Raw genomic sequence first — 24,043 nt, 5'->3', positions numbered from 1 at the left:
CCCAGCTCTCCACTCTTTGTATTGGTATTTTGTGCTTTATAAGTCTGCCTGCACAGACAGATGGAAGGAAGCCAAAAATGCAGCTGGAAGATGGTGGTGCAGATGAACAGCTCTGCTCCAGTAAGTTCTGAAGGGCCTGATGTACGTGCGCACCAAGTTTAAATATGGAGTCTGCATGCGTAACACCAGTCCCTTTCTGCTGTTTAGCAGTACCAACATTCATCCTCATCCCAAGGTGCCTTATTGGAGACACCTACATAAGCTGTTGATCCTGTACCCTGTAGCTGCTTTGTGCATTGGTAAACCAAGGTAGGAGGTGACTCTCCATAGTACCTCTCCATGCTAGGACAACTTGGTTCTGCCTTATGGACCTATCTTACATGGTCTCTGTCAGTTAGTATTTAAAGTGTAACACTAAATTGGGAATTCCCTGAAGGATCCTTTCAATCTCTCTTGTCAAAGTTATGGGAACTTAGTACACAGGGACCTTTTAGGGAAGATTAAAGAAGCGGTCCATATCAGAACTGGAGCAGCCCTTGTCATACAGGTTCCCAAATGAGCTTTGGGCAGCAATAATGATATTGCCGAGTTCTCTGCCTATTTTGAGTTTTTTTTCCTAATGAAGTCAATCTGTGTTGCTGCTTCTCCAGCAGTAAGTTATGGTCCTCATTTGCCCCTATACAAGTTAAGCACCCATTCTTGAAGGTCTCCTAGTCCCAGGGAATCTCTGACCATTGCCTGGGCAGCCAGTTCAAGGGTCTGACCACCTCTGGTGAAGATTTTTTTCTTAACATTCACTTGACCAACCCCTGACCTCAGCCTTTACCATTACTCAAGAACCACCATGCCAGTAAGCATGTTGTAGCTGTAGCTGTCAGTCCATGCTCCTTTAAGCACTGCTGTCTTTCCCGAGTCTTTGCAAAAACAGACTTGTAGATGGGGAACATCATAGTTCACAGCTTCTTGGGCAGTACAGCAGCATGGTTGGACTTGCACACCAGCTTGCTCACTGTCCAGATGCTTTGCCCTCATGAAGCTAGTGGAGAAGCTCCTCCTCCTGACATCAGTCTCAGCAGGATCTGTCTTTCAGTGCTTTGAGTAACGGTTTAAGGCCACCAAGTGGCCATTTTTTTCTTGCTTTTTTCTCTTCAAGGCAACCACCAGCACCAGCCCGTCAGAAAGGCAGGCATAGTAATAAAGAGATGTAGCAGTGCTTTGCCTTCCATAAGACGAAATCACATCACCTCTCTACTTTTATCCTGTTGCACGGCCGCAAATAAATTCTCCTATCTGCAAGGTAAAGAGTTAAGGAAGCTTTGAAAATTCCTGCAGTTTTGATGATGTGCTCCTGCAGCAAACACTGGCAGCTATTTGCATGCTTTTCAAGGATGGAGAGCCAAGGAGCACTGCAGGCAGATTTTGGAGGCCTGAATACACAGAGGTGCTAAGGAGAGCACTGTCCTGTGACTGAGTGGAGATGTTGCAGGGAAGCAGTCCTTTACTGTGGCCAGTTCCTGCTCTGACCAACAGCCAGTGGTGCCCTCCCACACAGCAACAGTTAGAGCAGCATTTACTATAAATAAGCACAATGGCAGTTGCGTACACTTTTCTTCTTTTTTATAGCAGGCACCGTATTTTTTTGACCCAATCCACAGCAAAAAGAAAAAAAAAGCACCAAAAAGAAAGAATTATGTAACAAAATGAGTAATGCTTAGTGGTGAGGGAATTTCTTGGTGTTTTCTATCACGCAGTGCCTTTGGTTGAAGTGTGCATAGCTAAATTTGCATCACTGGCAATGTGAAGAATTTTATTTTGCTTCAAAAGGAGAAGCACTCGCCCATGCTACCAAGTCACCTTCAGAGTACCTATCCTTCCTGTTCATGCTCACCAAGGGTAGCCATGCATGCAGAGGTCTCTCTTTTTTCACCATTAGAAGAGAGCAGCTTGGTGTTAAAGTCAATGCAATGGGCCATCCCACCTCCATCAGCTGCCAACAGCAGCTGCAGCTGTTACACTCATCAGAAGTCACCGTGGGCTGCTGTCAACTGTCAGACAATGTTCAGATTGTGTTCAGAATCTGTCTGAGAGAAATGGAAATGAAATGAGGTGGACAGCATGCTTGCAAAGGGGAGGTTTTTCGTGCCATCAAAAGGACAGAAGCACACCACTGCCACTGAGAATGTCCCTTCCCACCTTGGTACATCTCCTCTTTGTGCTCCCACTGCCTTGTGTCAGACAGTGTGAGGTGAGTTAAAACCAAACACTGACCACGTGAAATCCTGTCTGCATGAAGGCTTCCCAGTCCCTAGCAGCAGCTCTCATGTCATCTATGATGTTTTCTTCTATCTACATTCGACCAAGCCCCGGATGTCATTCTACTGACTAGATGATTGTGGATTGCCCCTCCTTATGTAATGACATCAAAAGGTGCTGCAATCCAGAATGGAGAAAGACATGAGGAGGAGACACACTGACATACTGTTACTGTAATTCAGTCTGAACGTTGGGTTACTTTAATAATTAGGATGAGAGGTAATGCCCTTAAGTTGTACTAGGGGAGGTTCAGGTGAGAAATTAAGAAAAATGTCTTCTCAGAAGAAGTAATGAGGCAGTGGCACAGGCTGCACAGAGAGGTGGTGGAGTCACCGTCCCTGCAAGTGTTGAAGAACTGTGAGGATACGGCACTGAGGAACGTAGGCAGTGGGCATGGTGGGGATGGACTGGTGGTTAGAATAGATGATCTCGGTGGTCTTACTGATTCTAAAATGATTCTAAATGATGATTCTAAAACAGCAAGGCCTCTTTTTTTTTAAAGTGGTCACAATTTTATGAAGCTTTCTGCAGACTTTTGATGGCATTTTGACTCCTGTGTGGTTTTGGGGTTTTTTTTTGGTCACAATTGGTAGTTTTGTCCCACACCATCAAGGTGTTTGTTTGCTCTTTGCTAATGAAGGTATGCTCTCAGCATCTTTGGATACAAGGCACTGTGACCACTGGACTCTCCAGGGAAGGAGCACTTGTCATGGAGGGCTGTAAGCACCGATGTCATCGCTGTCCCAGGCTTAGAGGAGAATGATCTCCCTCCTGCAGAGGGCAGCTGCCCTGCCTGAACAGTGTGCTCTGTCCTATCTGCGCACTGGGTTGAACCTGCTCACCTGGCTCTGTGTTGCACAGGAGATTTAATTGCATTTTGTTTCTGAAAACTGCCAGAAGGCATTCACTGATCTATTTACTTGTAAGACTGATAACTGATAGCAGGACAAATTCTGACTGGAAGTACTTGCTACTTCCCATTCTTATTTTCCTTCAAAATCCTTGTTAACACAGACTTGTTTTTTTTTTTCCTTCTTTTTTTTTGGTTTTGTTTTTGTTTTGTTTTTTGCTTTTTGTTTTCCTTTAAATCATTCTTCTGCACACCTAATAGGGCTGACTTGCTTCTTTTCAAAGAGAAATGCCACTGCACCTTCATTTTGGTTTCACGTTCACTCTCTCTTGGAAATAGCCAAACTCCTGCATGGTGCCAGTGTGAATGAAGAGTCAGGTCTCTACCCAACAACACAAGCAAGGTCTTCGTGTTGCTGCTTAAGGAAAAAGCAATTAATAAGTGGGATTTTTCTTTAAACAAGTTCATTCCATATTTTTTCCTTTGGGACGGTGAGTTCTGCTTTATCAAAAAGAAGAAGGTAACTCAAACTGCTAGGCCATCACCACCACCACTTTTTCTCAACCATCTGCATTTCATCAGCATCTGCTCAGTATGTCCATGCTGAGAACTTCCCCTCACTAATCAAGGTCGAATGAAACAAAGCCATGTTTCACATTTTGCAGGGCATGCTGTATCTACAGTCTCTGAAATATCTCTTTCCAAAGCACTGTATGTACCATGAGGGACTCCCATGCCAGAATGGTCACGGACAAGAGCCAACCCTTCCAGTGTCTTTAAAGCAGGGAAATGCCAGTGGCAGCTGCATTTGTGTTGTAAGTGAAACTTCACAAAGCTCCCTGCATTAAGACCTTTTCTCTGTCATTTAAATTCCTGCATTGTATTGCTTTTCCCAAAGATGCTTCCATACAAAAGGACAGAAAACCCAGACTTTTATTTTTAATTGAAATTTGTAATAGGTAGTGGGAAAGGAATGGTTGATACTTAAGTAATATAGATCTTGTGGGTTTTTCAGTGTTTTTTGTTTAGCTTTCAGCATTTTTTATTCCCCCACTGTACCCTCCCCAAGTCATTTTCTGATTTCATGGAACTACTTGCAGATCATCTTTGAAGTGGAGCCTCAAACCCAAAATGTACAAAACCAAATCAATCATTTGAACCCAGGAAATGATCTGGATTTGAAGTTAGATACAAGCGAGCCCAAGCACAATACTTGCTGTGTGCTGATATGAAAGCAAGCAAAGGTCAATTAAAGCAAAAATACCTGAAGTGGTCACACAAGAGGCCTCCCATTCCCAGGACCTGGGAAACCCACAATATGCTGGGAAGTCCACTTGCTGGGGCATCACCCAGCCACAGAGCCGTGACAAGCTCAAAGCATGCAAAGAACACATCAACACGCCAGCCAATGCTCAGTGCTCCCAAATCCCTCAAAATTTGCTTCCACCTCTGTTCTCACCTGCTGGAGGAAAGGTCCTATACCCCAACCAATGCACCCAGCTGGCAGCCCGGGTCCCACCTTGTCACCAGCTGCATCTTTGTCCCACTCCTGCAACAGCCAGCTCTGCCTCATCTTGTGCTTCCCACAGTATGAAAATACAATCCAATAAGTATTTTGTTTTGTTTTTCCAAAGGAATCAACTCAGTCTTTTCCTTGCTCTTCATTGTAATTAACAGTATTTAAACGAGTACTGTCTCTGCTCCTCCACTCTTTTGGCATATCATGCTCAGCTTAATTAAACTGCACCTGTAACCAAGATGCAATGAGCGACTTTGTCAGTGTTAGTCATGTTCAGGATGTCTTCAGCTGTCAGTTACATTTCTAGGCAATGATCCGAAGAAACTCAGCCATGTGAGCTGATAGTCTGAAATCCAGGTTACTGTTCACTTAGACTTTTTGAACAAGGAGCACTGAATGCAGAAGAAGCTAAGGTGTTGCTGTGCCTTGGATTTCGACAATACTCTCAGCCCTCTCAGGACAAAGTACAGCCTGATTTCCCAGGCAGGAGTGGGATGGATTGTTACTCCACGTAGATTTTAGAGAGCTGGACAAACACCTTGAGAAGTGACAGTGACCAATGCTTTCCTTATTTTTCATTTGAAGCCTACTTGCATTTTTTTTTCCATCAATCAAACGATTAAATGAAGAAGTGATTGCTGATGAAAGTGGCTAGACCATCACAGTTTGCTCTGCTTTGGGGAGACAGGGAGGGGGAAGGACAGTACTCCCTGCCCGTAAGTGAAAGAAGCTTACAAGCAGGAGGGGGAGTGACTTTTAGATGGGCTGATAGAGACAGGACAAGGGGGAATGGCTTTAAACTAAAAAAGTGGTAATTTAGGTTAGATGTTAGGAAGAAATTTTTTACTCAGAGAGTGGTGAGACACTGACACAGGCTGCCCAGAGAAGCTGTCTGCCCCATCCCTGGCACTCAAAGCCAAGTTGGATGGGGCCCCGAGCAGCCTGAGCTGGTGGGGGGCAGCCCTGCCCAGGACACGGGGTGGGACTGAGTGGGCTTTAAGGTCCCTTCCAACCTAAACCTTTCTATGACAACAGTGTATTCAGAAACAGAGCCAACACAGAAAAAGAGAACGGGAAAAAGATGTTGCTCCAGATTAAATCACTGCACTATGAATCCAGCCTTGGAACACACTTGGTTCAATTTCTTGCTTCAGTCAGCAAAAAGCCCTCTTATTGCTTTCGTTCATAATGATAGACGATGTGATTAGCCACACTGCTTATTCATGTTTTCATTTCCTCAGCTTGGAGGAATCATTTGATTCATGTATCCAATGCAGAGGTGACTGCAGGGTTGTCAGATATCTTCACCTTGTCTTGCTGTGATTGTTGGTGAACAGGTAGCGATACGGAGCTGCCTCATGGCCTCTCGAGCAGTGCAGAGTGACCTTTCGAGAAATACTTTTTAGTAAAACAGGTTTTGTTATTGGTATACACAGGCACACGCATGTGCACACACACAGACACATGAGAAATCCAAGCTTTTTGCTCCCTTATGAAAATACTGAAATTTAGAGCATCTCAAGAGCAAATCCCACACCTTTGTCTAGTTTTGTGCTGGAAAAGTTCATGCTGTGTGACTCCAGATGACTACACCAGACAGTCTGAATGCTGAAGCAGTATGCAGTTCCTGTTCTTCATACTACTCTTCATTCCTTTGGTTTCCCAAAGGTAAATTTCTTTTTTTTTCATGTTGTTTTCTTGCACTCTCTCAGGACACTTGCCATGTGCCTCATGCACCCCGGAGGCCCAGTGGGAAGTCCAACAAAAGCTTTGCTGTGGGCTTTTGGGGGAGGCATCAACCCAAGGTTTCTGAGCTGTGTCCTTGTCCTGGTGACCCGAGTGTCCTGTGTCAGTGAGCGAGCATGCCAAGCTTCCCTCTGCATAGCAAAGTTGCTCCAGGTATTGTGATGCACGGTGCAAAGCTGTTTTAGTAGCAGACAGGAGCTGGGGCAGGGTGACATAAAGGCAGCCGTACAAAGGGCAGCACAAAGTATTCTTGTCTATGAGGCAGAGGGGAAGTACATAAAAAGGAAACAAAATGTACACCAAATTCACCAAAAATAATCACAAGTGGAACGTGAGATTTTTCTGTTGAAAACTGCAAAGACATGGCTGGATGCTGATAGCCTAAAATGACTGTTTAATTACTAACATGGATGACACGTGATAGAGTAATACTGTTCCAGAAGTCACGTTTTAGATGGAGGAATTGCAAATATCCTCCCAAAATGAGAGGAGAATGCTCATGTCCTGGTTTTAGAAGGAATTGAGTTTTCTTCCTTGTAGCTGGTATGGTGCTGTGTTTTCAGTTTAGGATGAGAATAACATTGGTAACACACTGATGTTTCAGTTGCTGAAGAACAGTGCTTACAGCAAGTCACTGATGCTGCTTTGGGTCTGAACTGTACTCCTGCTTTGGGTAGTGGAGGGCATTGCCTCATGGACCAGAAATGGGAATTGGTGAGGACTTCTGAGGGTTAAGAAGGCACTCACTGCAAACCAGTGCCAACAACGAGGCATGAAGCCCTTAGAAACCCTCATCTCAGGAAAAAGATCTTGGAGCAGATGAAGATGTAAATTTAGCAGCTGTGGGCTTCTCAAAGCCACTTTTGGGGGCTTAAGTCACTTCTGAAAATGCTTTTGCCTATGTGGTTTGTCAAGTGCTTCAGCACCAGCACGGCTGGGTCCCTGAAGGTCCGTCCAGCTCGGTCTTCATGTTTGTACCCATTGGGACGGCTCAGTTGCTGGGTGACTGCTTTCCGGCCCAAGGGGGCTTGCACTGCTGGACCTGAGGCCATGCAGAGCTGCAAGGCACGAGACAGCTGTCTGCTGTCTCCATCCAGGCCCAGAAGACGGTTCCCAGTGGCACAGCCTCCCCCGCCTGCATGGTTGGCCCTCGCAGCACGCTGCCATCAGTGCTGGTGAGGTGCAACCAATGCAGCACTCTCAGTGAGCAGGAGCAAGGCGAGCCCTGCTTAGGTTCCTCTTCTTCATGGAGGGGATTTCACGGTCTCCAGAGTGGGGAGAACCCCTGAACAGTGGCAATCCTCAGAGGGCCCTGCTGCGTGATGTGCTGCCTTTGCCACATTCCCGTCAGGCCCTGACATATGGACAGATGGGCAGATCACATGCCTCTATGGAGAGGCTGGCTGGCCTTGCCCCAGGGGAAGCAGCAGAGACAACCCCTCTGAAGGGTCACCCAAGCTTGAGGAGCACCAGGTTGCAAGAGCTTTGACATGTGCACCTCTGGGATCAGCGCTTCCTAAGGGCCCCAGCTCCAGGGCTGCTCTGAGCTCATCTCTGGCTGCTCTGTGCTGGGTGCAATTCCCAAGTGAGTTGGCTGGAACTTCAGAGGGTTTTGGTGAAAGCAGAAGCCAGCTTTCTATGCACTGGGCATCGGTGAGTGGCTGTTGAGAAGAAACAGTCACTTTTCCTGGCATGCCTTTAGTCAGTGTGACCTTCAGAGTGTGAAACCAGGGGCCTGGTGGTGAGTGCAGTGGTTAAACAGCAGCGAGAGCGTTTCACAATAAGACTTCATTTGACACTGAGAAAACTTCCATGTAGACACTGAGGCTTTAGGGCAGTTTGTAGGGTCAGGTGCTCAGGATGGTGGTGAAATCACTAGAAAAGGCAAAAAGGCCATGAAGTGCTCTGAGTGTTCAGATCAGGAGCAAGACCAGTGAGGCAGTAACCATCCCAACATATGCAGAAAGGACATGGGACACGGACTGCCTCCTGGTGTGCTGCTGCAGCATCTGATGCAGATAACACAGTTGCGTTATTGATCAGAGCTTTCTACTTTGCAGCCTGAAATGATGGTCCTGGCTTTTTTTTGACCATCTAAATGGCTGATGTCCAGAAACCTTTGGCAACGAAGTCAGCAAAACTAATGACATTATCACGTCTTACTCGTAGGAAGACTTATTCATAAAGCCAAGTGTGCACTTGGGATTCTGGCTTCAGCATCTACTCTAAGATTTTAGCAACTGCACATGGTTTTCTAATACAATTCTTTTTGCATAAAGACAGCAACCAACCACCCAGCCGTGTATATATAGCCATGTATATACACACGTATATAATACATATATATAGTCTTTATTTTTTTCTCTTTGAAAGGATTATGATTGGCTTTGTATTCTCTTACAGATTTCTGAGTGCATAACTCACCTAATACTCTACCATGGTTTGCACTGGACATGTACAACTATTTTTTCAAGGCATTTTTCAGAAAGATGTTATTTTTTTCTGAAGGGTTTGATCTAATGCAGATAAATCTGCATGTTTCGCAGTGGCCAAAAATTTTCTGTCTTAAAAAACTGCAAAAAAAAAGTTACAAGGAGCCTTCATTTTGTAGAGATATATTTCAGGATGGTTTTGTACTTAATGAAATTACAGCTGGTGGCCAGTTTTGCCTCCTGGAATCATACTGTGGATTTTTAGGAAGCCTTTCGGATGCTTTAGCATCATGAAATCATTAGAGGTGGAAAAGACCTCTAAAAGCACTTAGTCCAACTGCCAACCCAAGACCAATATTGCCCACTAAGATGTCCCTAAGTACTACCCTTTCCTTAAATGCTTCCTGGGATGGTGACTCCACCACATCCCTGGGCAGCCTGTTCCAATGCCTCACCTCTCTTTTGGAGAAGAAATTCTTCCTAATATCCAACCTGACGATATCCAGCCTCCTTGTACAGCCATGGCTGCTTGTCTTGCTTTACAGCGGCCGTCCCTTCCAACCTCAAAGCGATGTTCCACTGCTTTGAAGGTGCATTAACTTGTGACTGCAAAGATTTGGCGGGTGCTGCCAATTCTTTTTCTAGAGGATGATGTGCTATAAACCCAATATCTAAAAATGGCTGCGCTTCTCACTTCCCCCTCAAAACGTGGCGATAATTACATTTAAATTTCAGAAGATGGCGTTGAAGATTTGCAATTAATATCCTGAGCCCCATGCACGCCCCACTGCCAGTGCAGGGCACAATGGCTGGGCTTTCATCTGATACGTTACAGCAGAAAGGATGTGGATGTGTTGGAAACGTTACAACAGAACAACAAGAAAGTGCCGTAGCACGAAACACTTGTCAGAAACCTGAATGAACCGAGAGACCTCCACGGCAGCCTGCACCTCACACTTTTTGTCATCCAGCTCCTTTGGGCTGCTGGCAAACGGGTCACCCACCCTCCTGGGCCCAAGAAGGGCTCGAGAAAGGGACATAATGGGGTCAGGAAGGGGTCATGATGGGATCACGAAGGGGTCTTGTGAGGGAGAAGCAATATACTGGGGGTGGTCTCACGGCTCGGTCCCTGCTTCCACCCCGCGCTGTCTGAGCCGGGCACAGTCGGGGTGCGGGCAGCGGTGAATGGGGGGGGGGGGGGGGGGGCGCCGCCGGTCCCCGCGGCGCCGTCTGGGCCGTTTCTGGTGGGTGTCGCTGCCCGGCTCTGTTACAGTAAAGCCCGCCCGACGAGCGCAGGTAGGAGTTTCCCCGTGCTATTTATGTCTACGTGTGTGTCTGCATCGATTAAAAAAATACACGCGCGGACGCGCAGAGGGCGCCGGGCCGCTCCCCCCCGCCCCGCAGCGTGTGTTTACCAGCAATGGGCATGTGTCACTGCCTCAGATGTTTTCCAGCTCGCGAAGTCCCCGCTCCCCTCCGCCGGCTCCACCTCCGGGCGGGGGCACGCCTCCCCCCTCCCGGGCCCGGCGCCCTCCATCATATAAAGAAACTTCCCGGGGCCGACGGCCCAGTCGCGCTGCACCCGACGGAGAGCAGCCGCTCCGGCGTCCGGCACAGGTAAACGGCACCGGGAGCCGCGGAGCCGTGGCCCGACGGGGGCACCCGAGCTCGATCTGCGCCGACGGGAGGGGCGCTTCTAGGGGCTTTGCCCGAGGTTCCCCGTGAGCACGAGCGGCGGAGCTGCCCGGGGAGGGATGCGAGGACCGGGTTTGGTGTGCGGGGCGTGAGAGATGCGGGGATGTGCGGCTCTCACTGCGGCGCGTTGACGGGGGATCCGAACGTATGCATTTAGGGGAGCCGCCGAGCCGAGCTTTTGAGCAGAGAGGCACTCTGTGCGGTGTGCGGACAAACTTTGCAGAGCTCTGAGTGGTACTCTGGTGGGAGCAGCTGAGCGTGGATGTGTGTGGGACATCGCGTGCTCGGATGTGCTTTGCTTAAGGGAGGCTGTGAAAGCTCCTTTGCCATTACAGTGAAAAGCCGCATGAGTCGTAAACGTGTGTGAAGTCCTCCAATTTGTGTGGGTCTGCCCTTGCATAGCAAATATGCTTCGTGATTTTTAATTAATTTTTTTTTTTTTTTTAACTTTTTGGTTAAAAAGATCTAGTGGAATTCTGAGTGAGTCAGGAGGTTACATCTGAAGTCAGTCATGCTGAACATCCCAGCTACCTGTGTGTGCTCATGCATTACCGGGGCAGGGGGATCTCTGTCAAAGCCTGCAGTGTGGGGGGCTGCCTGGAGTGCAGGGCTGCTGGCACTCTGTTCTGTGTTTCCCAGGTGCTCTTAGCATCCTTTGACCCTTTGGTTTCCCTCTCCATCTCCCTCTCGCAGCCCCTGCAGTGCTGGTGCTTAGCCTCGTGCGGTGCGGTGGGCTCAGCAACGCGCCCCCAACCCTGATCCCCCAACAAGAGTGGCATGAACTTGGAGCCAGGCGAGTGCGGGATGAACTCGGTGAGCTGCGGCAACGGGAAGCTCCGCCAGTGGCTGATCGACCAGATAGACAGCGGCAAGTACCCAGGGCTGGTGTGGGAGAATGATGAGAAGAGCATCTTCCGCATCCCCTGGAAGCACGCTGGCAAGCAAGACTACAACCGCGAGGAGGATGCTGCCCTCTTCAAGGTACGGCGCCTGGGCTGCCCACCCTTTCCCTTTTCTTTATGCCTGCTGAGCTGTTTCCCTGCCTTGCCCTGCTGCTTTTTTCTTCTCCTAAACCTATAGAATCATTAAAGTTGGAAAAGACCACTAAGGTAATCTAGTCCAACTGTCAACCTATCACCACCATGCCCACTAAACTGTGCTGTAGAGAGTAAATTCGTGCACATGTAGACACACGCATATACTGTGTCGCAAGCATTGTGAACTTGTACCTTATAGTTGATTTTTCTTTTTTTTCTTTTTTTTTTTTTCCCTCTTGTTCTTTTGATTACCTGAAATATTTCCAGGCTTGGGCTCTTTTTAAAGGGAAGTTCAGAGAGGGCATTGATAAACCAGATCCCCCTACCTGGAAGACCAGATTGAGGTGTGCTTTGAACAAGAGCAACGACTTTGAAGAGCTGGTGGAGAGAAGCCAGCTGGACATCTCAGATCCCTATAAAGTGTACAGAATAGTGCCAGAAGGAGCTAAAAAAGGTAAAACATCTCAAATTCCCTGTGTAACAGTGTGAATGTCTGTGTCATTGTAAGCATACAAGGACTGAAGCATACTTTCCTGGAATGGCCATGCAGTCTTTGCAGGGGTGGGAGCCCAAGCACAGAGGTCAAATACATCTCATTCTGACTGACAGGCAAAAACACCCTGGGAAAAAAACAAAAAACCAAAAAAAAAACCAGCTTTCTTGATGTAGGTTTTGAATACAGGGAGGGGCAAAAGTGCTCTGAGCTGTGCAACCACTGGGCTGGGGATGCCCAGTCTGTGACTGCTAGTTACCAGCATCTGCAGGCAGTCCCAGAGCAGGCAGGGCCCCCGAGACAGGGGCACAGCAGTGTGCTAGAGGGCACTGGTGCATGGCAGCACTTTGGGGTTTTTGGCCTGCCAGGGGGTGTGGGGTTTCCTCTCCCTGGTGGGACAGGGATGTGCTTGACATAATTTCTTTCCATCCCTCTGGTGAACATAGGTGCGAAACAGAACAGCATGGAGGAGCAGCCATTGATGAACCATCCCTTCCCAATCCCGTCTCCTTATGCCTCACTACCATCCCAGGTATGACATCAACTGTGCGTTTGGTGCTTGTGCACCGGGCACTAATGGCTCTGTACTGTGCAGTATGTCCTTCCTGACTGACATAGCTCTCTTGAGTTCTTTTTGGAAAGAGAAAAAAGCACTTTATTATGAAAACGGAAATTGGGAAGCAACTTTCCTAATGTCATCTGAGGCCACAGGGCAGTTGATTTCTTTTGGTGTTGTTTATCCCTGAGTAATTGCTCTCTTCTGTTTGGCAATAGATATTAGTGTACTGCCATCCTCTTGGAGCCAGAATGTAAGCACCCGATGAAGCATTGCTATTCCGAGCAGACATTTACCAGCAATGCTTTGACTGCCTTTTGTTATTCCACCCAGCTTGGTATTTACACCAGTGGTGAGAAGTTCATTTGAAAGTCCCATTGGTGGTAGTGGCAAAGTGCCATTCATGTAGGCTGGGCAGCGCTTAGACCTCCACGAGTTTTGTCAGGGCAGATAATGCCAGGAAGCTGAAAGCTGATGCAACGCGCAGCATCAGTTCTGACAACTACCAGGTAAAAGAATATCTCATTACATTGAATAGGTACCCAACTACATGGTGCCCCATGAGCGCAACTGGAGAGAATTTGCCCCGGAACAGCCGCATCCCGATATCCCCTACCAGTGTGCCAGCGTCCCCTTCCCAGCTCGCAGTCATCACTGGCAAGGGCCCAGCTGTGAGAATGGTAAGCGGGTCGGTCCCATCCGGGGCTGTGGCTGAGGCTGATTAAAGGAGAGGGCGTGTGGCCACCTGCAAGAACTGCAGGGTTCACCTTAGCTGTTCATGGATTTCACTGGTGGACCTCACTCGCCCCGCTTCTGACTACGCAGACCTTAGAGCTCTGCTCACAAACCAACCCTCAGAAGTCCCAAGCTATCGTGAAAGCTCTGAGCAATAAGAAGGGAACCAACCCAGCCCCGGAAGGGAATGTGTGTTCCTTAGTTTTGCTTTCTAATTTTGGGACTTCTGAGGCACATGTGAGCAAAATTTTTTCCCCTCCAGCCTTGTGGGTTAGAATGGTGTTATTCTCCCAAGAGGGCAGCTGAAGTTATTACTTTTCCTATTAGACAGCTTGTCATAGGTCAAGCATCTCTTGGGGCTGGCACAGCAGAAATGGAATAAAGAGACATTCCTTTCCCCAGAGATCTTACAGTTTGAGCCCTTTTTCTAAGAGCTGCACGGAATCATAGAATAGCTTAGCTTTGAAGGGTCCTTAACAATCATCTCATTTCAACCCCTCTGACATGGACAAAATTGGCCACACTAATGTCTAAAAAACATAAGAGAAACATATGACACACACTGTGTGTCATAGGCACTTGCAGATCAGCTCACCTCAAGTAGATGGGCATTTGCTTCGCGAGGAGAAGGAGGTGGTGCAGTGGGGTGGGAAGCAAGGAGAGACAAGGATAGCAGATACTGAGTGTTCAGGGACGCTTCTCTGGGTGTTTCTGTGCAGAGAAATAGAGTTTTTATTCTCTGGGTCTGCTGAAGAGACAATGCTCAATGCAGTGCAACTTTTGCTGCTAGTATGCTGGAATTATTAAGGAGAATCATTTGTTTTTAGCTGAGCTACTTGCCAATAAAAGTAGGCCTGTTGGCTGCATGAGCAGTGCCCCACAGTACATCCCATGCAGCTGTTGGGCACACGCTGGGACACTTTGCTGATGTTTGTGACAGCTGTTGGTGGCTTGTCCTAGGTGTGCCACTGAGCTCTAGGACTTGTCAGGAGGTGTGGTGCTTTGCATATGCTTCACTCCAGCTCCTGGCCGTGGTGGGTCCTGCTGCTGGGAAGAGCACTTGCTTCCTCATAGAGGGACCTTTACTGACACTAAGAAACAGAGGAAAATATTGATTTCTTACGTGATAATTCGTGTACTGATAGGTATTTGTATGGCTAATAGTAGTCCTGGTAATACAATTCCAATAATCTCCTGCTGCACAGTTTTCTCTGCTTGCTTCTAAGTCAGTGCTGATTCCAGCTTTATTATTACACCTGTCTTAAGTAAAATTCCTTAGGCTGAATGGATTGTTTTTTTTTCAGGCAACTTTTAAGAGCACTGTAGTCTGGTTAAAAATGATATTGTAAGAGGGAGTATTTCACACAGACCCAGATAAAAATACAGTCCAGATAACATCTTGAGTATTTGTAGTAAGCATATTTGAAAAATGGGAAACAAAACCATTTTATAAAGCAGAGAAGAGAGAGAGAGAGAGTTCATGGAACCCAGAAAAACTCAATTTTGCATACCTTTGACCTCTGGCCAAACTTTTCTCTTAGGATTTAGGTAGCTGTCACTGACTTTTGTTTGTGAAACAGGTTGTCAGGTGACAGGAACCTTTTATGCTTGTGCCCCTCCCGAGTCCCAGACTCCTGGCATCCCGATTGAGCCAAGCATAAGGTCTGGTGAAGCCCTCGCCCTGTCAGGTAAGGTCTGCAGCCCCTCAGGGCTTCTGGGGGATCCCTACAAGAGACTCCCACATCTGACTTGCCCTTGTGTTGTGTTTCTCCTTTCTGATGAAAAGGAAAAAATGAAAAAAAGAAGTTATCCTTTTTAGTGAATGAATCTGTTGCATGGGGCTTAAGCCTTGATTTGCTAGGATATTGAAACACTTGTAGCCTGAACTCCAGGGAACCTAGGGGCAGTGGTTTGAATAGGTGGAAAGCTTTTCTGGCTCTTGGTTTTAGTGCTGGGTAGTGTTGATGAACCACCAAGGGCATCTGGAGATACTGAGGGTACTGATGTTGAGCTAAGTTTCTATTTGGGAGGAGCTCTGTGGTACCTCGCTGTGCTCCTGCTAATGCCACCGGGCTTGGCTCTGTCTCATTATTTGTGGTAAATGAAGGCATTTGGGAAAGAAGAAGGGAATGATCTCAGTCAGCCAGCTCTGCAGACATCTAGCTGCCAGGGGAAGTCTGAATAACCTTGGGAAAGGGTGCAGGAATGTGCTTGTTACTGAAATAGTGGATAAACCTACAGCAGGATGCCCAGCAGGTTTCTTGAGTCTTTTGAATCAGGGTCTGTATGTCTGTATGTGCATATGTATGTATATATACACATATTCAGTGCCATTTGAGTGCCAAGCTGTCATTTGAAAGGAAGGTTTGGGAATTCAGGTACAGCTGTGCACAGTTGGCACCAGCAGCTTCTATTCAGGCAGCCAAGTGTGAGTTTGCAGGTCCCCTGTGCAGAAGCCTCTGCTATGCAAAATCTGGGGAGAAACACAGCTACTTCCTGATTATATCTGAGCCACTGTGTTTAATTGTGACATGAGCTTGGGAAATGAGACAAACAACTGTTCTTTATGCTGGCTTTCCCTGCTTAAACAGAAATGTGAGGTTTGCTGGGCATTGGTTCCTACCAAATTCTCACATGAGTAGCCCTCTTAATAAAATTAGAGACCATTAATGTTACTGTATCCATGCTCTTTTTATGATTTTTGTTAATGTCTTTTGGGTGGTGATGACTGCCCGTGGCAGGGAGGCTCAGAAATCTCATGCACTTATGTCTCTTGGCCTTAATGTGAGTTTAAAACATAAAATGTTTGTGGGAATATGCTATAGTCATCCTTCTTATTTTAATTCTTGTAGATTGTCGGCTCCACATCTGCTTATATTACCGTGAGATACTGGTAAAGGAGGTGACAACTTCTAGTCCTGAAGGCTGTAGGATATCCCAGGGCCAAAGTTATGAGGTCAGCAGCCTGGAACAAGTCATCTTCCCTTATCCAGAGGATAACGGCCAGAGGAAGAACATAGAAAAGCTGCTGAGCCACTTGGAGCGAGGAGTAATACTGTGGATGGCACCCGATGGCCTCTATGCTAAGAGACTTTGCCAAAGTAGAATCTACTGGGATGGGCCTCTGGCTCTCTGCAGTGACCGACCCAACAAGCTGGAGCGGGATCAGACATGCAAGCTCTTTGATACTCAGCAGTTTTTAGCAGGTAATTCCCTCTGTGGCTTCGGTATAATTTCTGAAGAGGTAACCTGGTCACTCTCCGTGCTTTTAATGGGAATGCTCTTTTTATGATAGTAGTTGCCCCTCACTGCTTCTTTCAAAGAAATGCAGCCAGGGAGCATTGCCTTTTGAGAAATCTTGTCTAGTTCTGCTCTGGCACGGTCTGTCCCTGCACAAATGGGTGGGAGTGACAGCCAAACCACACATGGCTTTATGAAGCATAGGGAGGAACCTAATAAAATAGTCTTCCCAAATGTTGGGTAGCAGAGGAAGGTGGATTCTGGACTTGGTTCTGCTTTGATAAGTCCAGGGCAGCACTGTGATCTGCAGTCATCCTGCTCTCAATCTGACACAGAGTGAGCCTGGAATCTGTCCCAGAGCATTCCAATATTGACATGGATTCCAGCAGAAGGCTTTCTTCTCTATCTGGGTCCAGCACCAATTGATGGAGCTGGGCTTTTTTCTTACAGCTTGCAGAATATGGCCCTGTATCACAGTACTTTTGAGCATGTAAAGGTGCTCACCCAGAGAAACTGGGAGCCAGGCCTTGCCTAGACATCTGGAGACAGCTTGGGCAGCAGGAGTGCATGCAGCCCCTGATTTGAGGTGTATGGCATGGCAGCCAGGGAGTTCGCACATTGCCCATCAGTGCAGCAGGAGTCTCTTAGAGGAGTAATGTTTTGCAGTTTTTTTTTTTTTTAAGCCCCCAAAACTTTAAACCAGCAGTTTTAGCACACGTTCCAAGGTTGCTGCATCATCCTAGCTAAATGGCCAAGCAAAAAAGGCATCTAATGAAAGAAATCTCATGGATATGAAAATTGACAGTTAGAAAGGGGAATTTGAGGTTAGGGCATTGGCTTGAGCTTCAATCAAATGCTAATTTTAAGACTCAATTCTGCCTGTGCTGATGGTTTTGGAAATCCCTTTCCCTTTTCTCAGAAGGTTTTTTAGATGTACTCTGGGTTTGTCCAAACGGTTGACAGTACCTCTCTTTTTAGAAGTCTAACCCCAAAGAGAAGCTTGAACAATAGTTACTTTTTCCCCCTCCTAAATTACTTATGCACTACAGCCTGTGTGAGCCCGAGGATGTGGTTGTAGCCATAGTCTGCGGTGTGTACAAAATAAGCTTTTGCATGTGTTGATGCTCAGCTAGGTTTATTAGTGACTTGTCTTGGACACACCAAATCTGCAAGTCAATTGAAAATATCAAGCTCCCAGACTGCAGGCAAGCTTGAGCTTTCCCTTATTAGGAAATTCAGCTTTCTTTGGGGAGAGATACAGGAGACCTCTGCCAGGAGAGGAAGTACTGGACAGCAGAGGAAGGGGCAGAAGTAAAACTGTGGACTGCAATAGTTAGGATTCTGTTGAGGAGCTGGATCCTGCAGTGCAAACTGTTACCTGCCTTGGAGTCCTACAATAGCAGTAACACAGAAAATGGGTGGATGGCCTTGGGGAGCACTGCATAATAAATGCAGTAAACTGGGGTAGGCAGAAAGTAGAAGGATCCAAAAAGGGAGCTGGGAGCTTGGCAGATGGCAGCTGCAGGAGGACTGGCTTGGCAGAAGGATGGGAAGCTGGAGGAAGAGTAAAAGGATGAGAAGTGGTCTGAGGAGGAGTGTAGGGGCACTGCAGTGCAGGGAGGAACGTGGGCATGGGAAGAATGTGGAGGGCTTTGGAGAAAGGCAAGGCTGGCCTCCATCATCCTGCTGGTAGCAAAGAAAGGACTTCTCTGGGTCCATGCCAAGGACTGCTGGGTAGCACCGCCACAGATAATCAGGATTTGGAGAATTGCTGAGGCTGAGTAAAATGAGAGGAAGAGAAAGATGGAAGAAATTCTCCATGAGCAGCGTTGTGTTGGTTGGGCCGTGGGTGGACTGTCCTACCCTCTCCTGAGGAAAGCAGGATTGCAGGGATCTCTGTTCTCTCTCTGCATAATGCCAGAGGACTCACAGCACTTTCAGAGTTTTTGCTGTGTTTTAAGTGAACTTTCCATTGTATTACTCCTATAGCTGATCCTCCCAGTACGACCAGTATGTCCAAATGGGGAACTGTTGTGGCAGCTGCTGAACTCATACTTTGGTCTGAAAAGCTTGCAATTAGAGTAGAAGCAGCAGGTATATATTATAATAAAAGATGCATTATGTCAAGTTCAAAGACTCTTATTCCCCTGTATAGCAGGGAGCACTTTGTCATAAGACATGGATTTTTAACTTCAATTGCCTTTGCAACTTTTCTTCAGAAAGCGTAAGGAAAGCTTTAAATTAAATGAACTCTTTATCAATCAATGATTGATAGTGATGCTTCACATTATGAAGACTAAGAAAAAATTTGTATTAGATACAATTTTCTGTACTGTGGAAGGAAATACAGTCTCTAAAACACAAGGCAGTGATTTTGGTCTCTCTTATAAAAGCCTCCCTGCCTATCTTTTACTGGGAACACTTTGGTGTAATGACGTAGTTTGACTTTTTCCTTAGTGCAAAATATGGATTAGTAAAGAGAGTATAGGCACACAGAAGACAATCTTTTTTGCCAGTTTGGTGCAGGGCTTAAATAAAGTCCTTTATCTTCCCGTACCTTCCTTTCCCCCTCTAGAAACAGTGGTGGCAGTAACTCCATGATAGTGTCTAGCTGAGTCTGAATACAGTACTTTGTAGTACTTTGGCTCTACAAAGCCACTGGTTTCAGTGATATTTTTGGGTGTACTTTTGAGTGGGTCAGGGCTACTGCTGGCATTTGCTCCACAAGGTTCTGATGACAAGGCCAAATAAAAATATTTGTTGGAAGTCATCCTGGTTTGTGCATCTGAAATGATTTATGAGGCAAGGCAAACAGAAAAATGGCAATGTTATCATGAACTTCCCCAGAAGAAAAGCAGAAAAGTCTCCAAACACGGTTTCTTCTCAGTTTCTTCTCCTTACCTCTGGTCTTTCTCCTGACTTCTCTCATCCTCTCCTTAGATTTACTTTACCTTCTCTCACTGTGCTCCAGGGCCCTCCATTTGGAGCTCAGCCATCCACAAAGACTTTCTTAACAGCCCTTTCTCTCTTCCCAGAGCTTCAAGCCTTTGCTCATCATGGACGTCCACTCCCAAGGTACCAGGTTGCTCTGTGCTTTGGGGAGGAATTTCCAGATCCACAGAGGCAGCGAAAACTAATTACGGCCCATGTAAGTAGGACTTGTTTGCTAAATGAAACATATTCCTTGGAGGATTTCAATCTGCCAGTCAGACTTCTACCTTGCACAGGATGTGAAGGAGGTGGCAATTTCATGATAATGCAGCACACTCTGAGGTTGAGTTTCCAGATCTTCCAGCACTGGTGGCCCTCAGAAGATTAGAGAGCCCAGTTACCCAATCTGTAAAGCATTTGCCATCAGTGATCGCTTTTACAAAGACCATCAGGACTCGAAAGGTACCCTAGAAGAGCTGGACAGTGTTGTCAGTAGTGGCCCCATAGCACAACACCTTGGGCTGCCAGGCCAGTGCAGGACACAGTGCTTTCACCTAAAGGTGCTCCAGAGGCACAGCATACATCCCACAGACCTCAGCCTTTGGACTGATGCAGGGACTGCCTGTGCAGCTCCAGTGCTAAGGTAGCTGGCAGGCTCGCAAGCTGGCTGACCACAGTTCACGCACACTCAAAGCTAGTGTTTCAGGATGCTATCTGAGAGAGGGTGCTGACAGAGACTGAGACCAGGTACTTTCTAAATTGACTGTATTGGCCCATGTAACCACAAGAGAGGTGATAATCCACATGCTAGTGTTAAGGTATAAATTATTGCTTCTTTGGGTGGAAAGCTGGTGTCAGTTTTAATTTTTCAAAAGCCCCTCGGTAGCACAGCACCTAAATCAACCTTTGCTTGGGCCTTACTGGTTGCTCCTCAGCCTGAAAAGTTGAACAGGCTGTCCCAGCTCGTGGAACTGCTCTGTGGCAGGGTTCCCTGCTGGCTCTGTCCCTTTCTGCAGGTAGGACCTGCTGCAAGTGTATGCTTCCACCCAAATGGTGCCTCTGTCTTTAATGTGTAGGGGTTGTAGAGAAGAGCCCAGCTGCAATGAATAAGGAGAGCTTCAAGTTTTAGTGCTTAGTGTGCAACTTAAATATTTGCAGCCAGGGCCCAAAGACCTGGTGAGGAATAGTGGTTTCTAAGCAGATAGAAGTGAAGGCAACGTTAAGTCATACACGTCTCTCTTGGTGGTGGGCAGCAGCTGAAAAGATGCCTCAGCAGAGCTTAAAGGAAATAAGTTTAGAGTAACCTTGTAGTTAGGTTGAAGTCTAATTTAAAAGATAGTTATTTTGTGGCATACCTAAGCATATCTGAACATTTCAATTTAAGACCTCAAAGTTCTTGAGGACGAAGATAAGACTTGCAGAGCACTGGGTATGCATTTAAACACATTGAGTGGTCACAGACATGTCATATGTCACATTGCTCGTGTATGTGGGTGCAATTGCAATTACATCTGATTGCACTGATAACGTGCTCCTCTAAATGAAGACTGAGCAAATAAAGTGTGTGTGCAATTAGCAAAACATTTGTCAGCAGAACAGGCAAGTACTATCTTAGAAGAGAGATCAGTAAGAACACAGAAATTATTTTCCCATTCTGGCAAGCAGAGGTATTTTGTCCTGCCCTGTTTTTTAATTTTAAAACGCTGTAAATGACTTACATGAGGACTGTGAAATTTTGTTATATGTCTGATTAACATTTTGTCTGTTCTTAAGGTTGAACCCATGTTTGCCAGGCAGCTGTATTACTTTGCGCAACAAAACAGTGGACATCTTCTGAGAGGCTATGATTTACCAGAACTCATGACTAGTCCAGAGGATTATCACAGATCTATTCGCCATTCCTCTATTCAAGAATAAGATCCTCAGAATAAGTGTTTCTAAAGGCACTGTAAAGATTATGCAGAGTGGAGGAGCTGATCTGGATAGCAATTTGGAGATCCAAATCACAGCTGGATGTGTTTGGGGGATCAAAGGTTCAATGATAGGAAAGTGAACTGGGACAGCCAAACTGTATGATACAAATGACGGGTCTTCAACGTTTGGATGCTACATCTCACATAAGTTCCACTGTTGCTGGGAATAACTCAAAACTGACGAAATGATTGCTGTTTACGTTTGCTTAATGTTTTCCTTGTGTTGTGAGGACTGATTCTTACCGAAGACTTAAATCCAGAGTTTACACTGTTACATTGGCAGGGCTATTTATTTCGGATTACGATCTCAGGGAAGGTACATAAATTTGTGGTGTTCCCAGTTTGAAGCTGTAGCTACTGTAGGTAGGTAGCGAATGTAGATGGTTTATTGAGAATAGCTGTACATGTAAGTGGTTTTAAACTTAGACTGGTAAGCATCATACCTATATTCGTATGTAGAATTTTTTAAAAAGAATGTAAATCTTCAGAGACATATTTTTTTAATACCTGACGGACATTTTTCCTTACAATGCCACTTTGCTGCCACTGTTAGTATTAGATTAGGCCCCTTGATTGCAGTTTCTAAGCTGATCAGTTTGTGGTACTGTGTTATGACCATTTAGCTCACATTACCTGTGGATTAAAGTGAATTAACCACTGTAATTCTGGAGTCCCAAAGAGCATATTTAAAAATAAATCACATTTTATTTTCTTACCATTGCAAACTACTATGCATTATACATATATGTGCATTAGAATTAAATTGGCAGATGTTGAAAATAGCACAGGGAATGGTCTTGCTACCCTTGGCTAATGACACACAGGAGGCAAGCTGAAGTGATCAGCACTTCAGGCTGTACAGAGCCAAGCTCTACTCTTGGTGTGCACTCACAGCTTCATTCCATTGATACTGAAATGAACATGAAGGAGACTGAGGAGAGCAGAACTTGGCCTCCCAAACTAAGCCAAGGAAAAAAATTTTTTGAATGTGTGTTTTAAAATCTTCACAGAAGTATGACTTCATGCAATTGGCAGCTTTGTGTGCTAGAATGCCATCACAGAGGCAAAGAGAAGGGGTCTGTTGAGTTTGTGTGGTAGTAAATCCTCCTCGCTGTTACACTGGAGATCAGACTGTTTCAGCTCCAGAGTATGACCTCCCTGTGGTTAATGTATGTACTTCACTTGAGTTTCTAAATGAAGAAGAAATGAATGGTACTTAGTCTGGCAGCAGACTTGTTTTCTAGGGACTTCTAACTTATACATCTTAAAGATGCATACTCTCTTGGGATATGTTATCCCCTTCCTGCTCCACAGTGCCAAGCAGAATTAATGGATGATTTTTGCTTTGTTGCCTGAGGTGTTTTTCCCGGCTTAAAGATTGATGGGGGAGACCTCTTCCATAGACATTAAAAGCACTGTTCTAGGTGACCTTCTGAGCTTCTGCCTATGCTTTTGGTCTGTGCATACATTTTACCAGGATGGACTTTTGAGTTCAAACTGAACTGGTATGATACAAATGTAATAGCTGATGTTTTTTCCAGTGGCCGTTGCTTCATATGCTCGTTGCTTCAGCTCATGTCTTAGAATAAAGTCCTTATTCCCTACCAATTCGATTTGTATGTGTTGCTTTCAGTAGTGGGGCAAATCTACTGAGCTCAGTCCTACACCGCTAACCTGGGCAATGCTGATGGATAAGGCTCTGGGGAACTGTATTTTTAGACAAAAGTGCAGGGAAAGGTCAAAAGGTAAGGATTTTTGCTCTTATGAAAAACAAGGGATATTAGCTCATGTCCTCTGGCTCAGCCCAGCATCCTGACCTGTGCTCAACTCAACTCAATAGAGCTCAGCCACAAGGCAGCTGTCATCCACCCACTGGAAGTCAGGGTCTCAAAGAGGTTTGTCACACTCACTAGCTTAGAGAAAAGTGTGGAAAGCTATCTGTGAGGTGTCGAAAGGTGTGGAGCATTTTATGTTGAGTATCAAGGTGCGTTATCATTCTTGGCTTTGGAATGAGCTTTTGATTATTTTTCTTGAAGAAGCAACTGAGGAATGGAGAAGAAAGCCATCTAACTCCTGGTCATACAGAACTTGCTTAGCTTTCGTGCAGCCAGATCCAGGTGAAGGACTTACTGTAAGCAAGCAGAGAGGCTAAGGGAGGGGAGGGTGAGAGTGAAAGAGAGATCAAACCCTTGATTTGTACCACAGATTATTTTACACGTGGGGACTTTTGAGTTGTGTTTGACTTTTGGAACAATCTTTTACTGTTCAAAATAACTAATGGATAAGTAAAGTGGAAAAAAAAAAAAAAAAGCAAGCAAGACAAACCCTGAAAATATTTTCTCCTTTTAGTATCTTTCTACAGTCGCTACATGAAAACATTTGAAGTACTTCCTACTTCTGTTAACTTCTGTTTATAGTTTCTGAGGTCTACTTCCTTCCTGTTATGATTTCAGTGGTGTTACAAATGACATGCTTTACTCCTGTCAACGCCAAAGGCATGGCTGGTGTTTTTAATGATTTCAG

At 46.0% G+C, this 24,043-nt stretch overlaps 1 protein-coding gene across 2 annotated transcripts; it reads left to right on the top strand.

Annotated features, from left to right (window-relative positions):
* Positions 1-10,431: 10,431 nt before the first annotated feature.
* Positions 10,432-23,128, top strand: IRF4 (interferon regulatory factor 4). Of its 2 annotated transcripts, XM_042839975.1 has the most exons (9): positions 10,432-10,477; positions 11,249-11,536; positions 11,860-12,046; positions 12,532-12,617; positions 13,180-13,321; positions 14,957-15,064; positions 16,229-16,582; positions 19,652-19,764; positions 21,321-23,128. In XM_042839975.1, exons 2-9 carry the CDS (start codon positions 11,333-11,335, stop codon positions 21,462-21,464), a joined length of 1,338 nt encoding a protein of 445 aa, XP_042695909.1. In that variant the 5' UTR covers positions 10,432-10,477; positions 11,249-11,332; the 3' UTR covers positions 21,465-23,128. The 2 variants fall into 2 exon arrangements, with proteins under 2 accessions (XP_042695909.1, XP_042695910.1); XM_042839976.1 differs by lacking the exon at positions 14,957-15,064.
* The last annotated feature ends 915 nt before the right edge of the window (positions 23,129-24,043 follow it).

This window comes from Centrocercus urophasianus, unplaced genomic scaffold, assembly GCF_019232065.1.
Source record: "Centrocercus urophasianus isolate 14NV4802_14NV808 unplaced genomic scaffold, USGS_Curo_1.0 seq_11, whole genome shotgun sequence".
Classification (NCBI taxonomy): domain Eukaryota; kingdom Metazoa; phylum Chordata; class Aves; order Galliformes; family Phasianidae; genus Centrocercus; species Centrocercus urophasianus.
This window is presented reverse-complemented; position numbering and strand designations above follow the sequence as displayed.

Bases quoted from the DNA above. Each gene is read 5' to 3' on its own strand.
- IRF4 (XM_042839975.1), top strand. From the start codon at position 11,333: ATGAACTTGGAGCCAGGCGAGTGCGGGATGAACTCGGTGAGCTGCGGC. The intron at 13,322-14,956 runs GTAAGCGGGTCG...TTTGTGAAACAG, and splicing joins AGGGCCCAGCTGTGAGAATG to GTTGTCAGGTGACAGGAACC. The intron at 15,065-16,228 runs GTAAGGTCTGCA...TAATTCTTGTAG, and splicing joins TGAAGCCCTCGCCCTGTCAG to ATTGTCGGCTCCACATCTGC.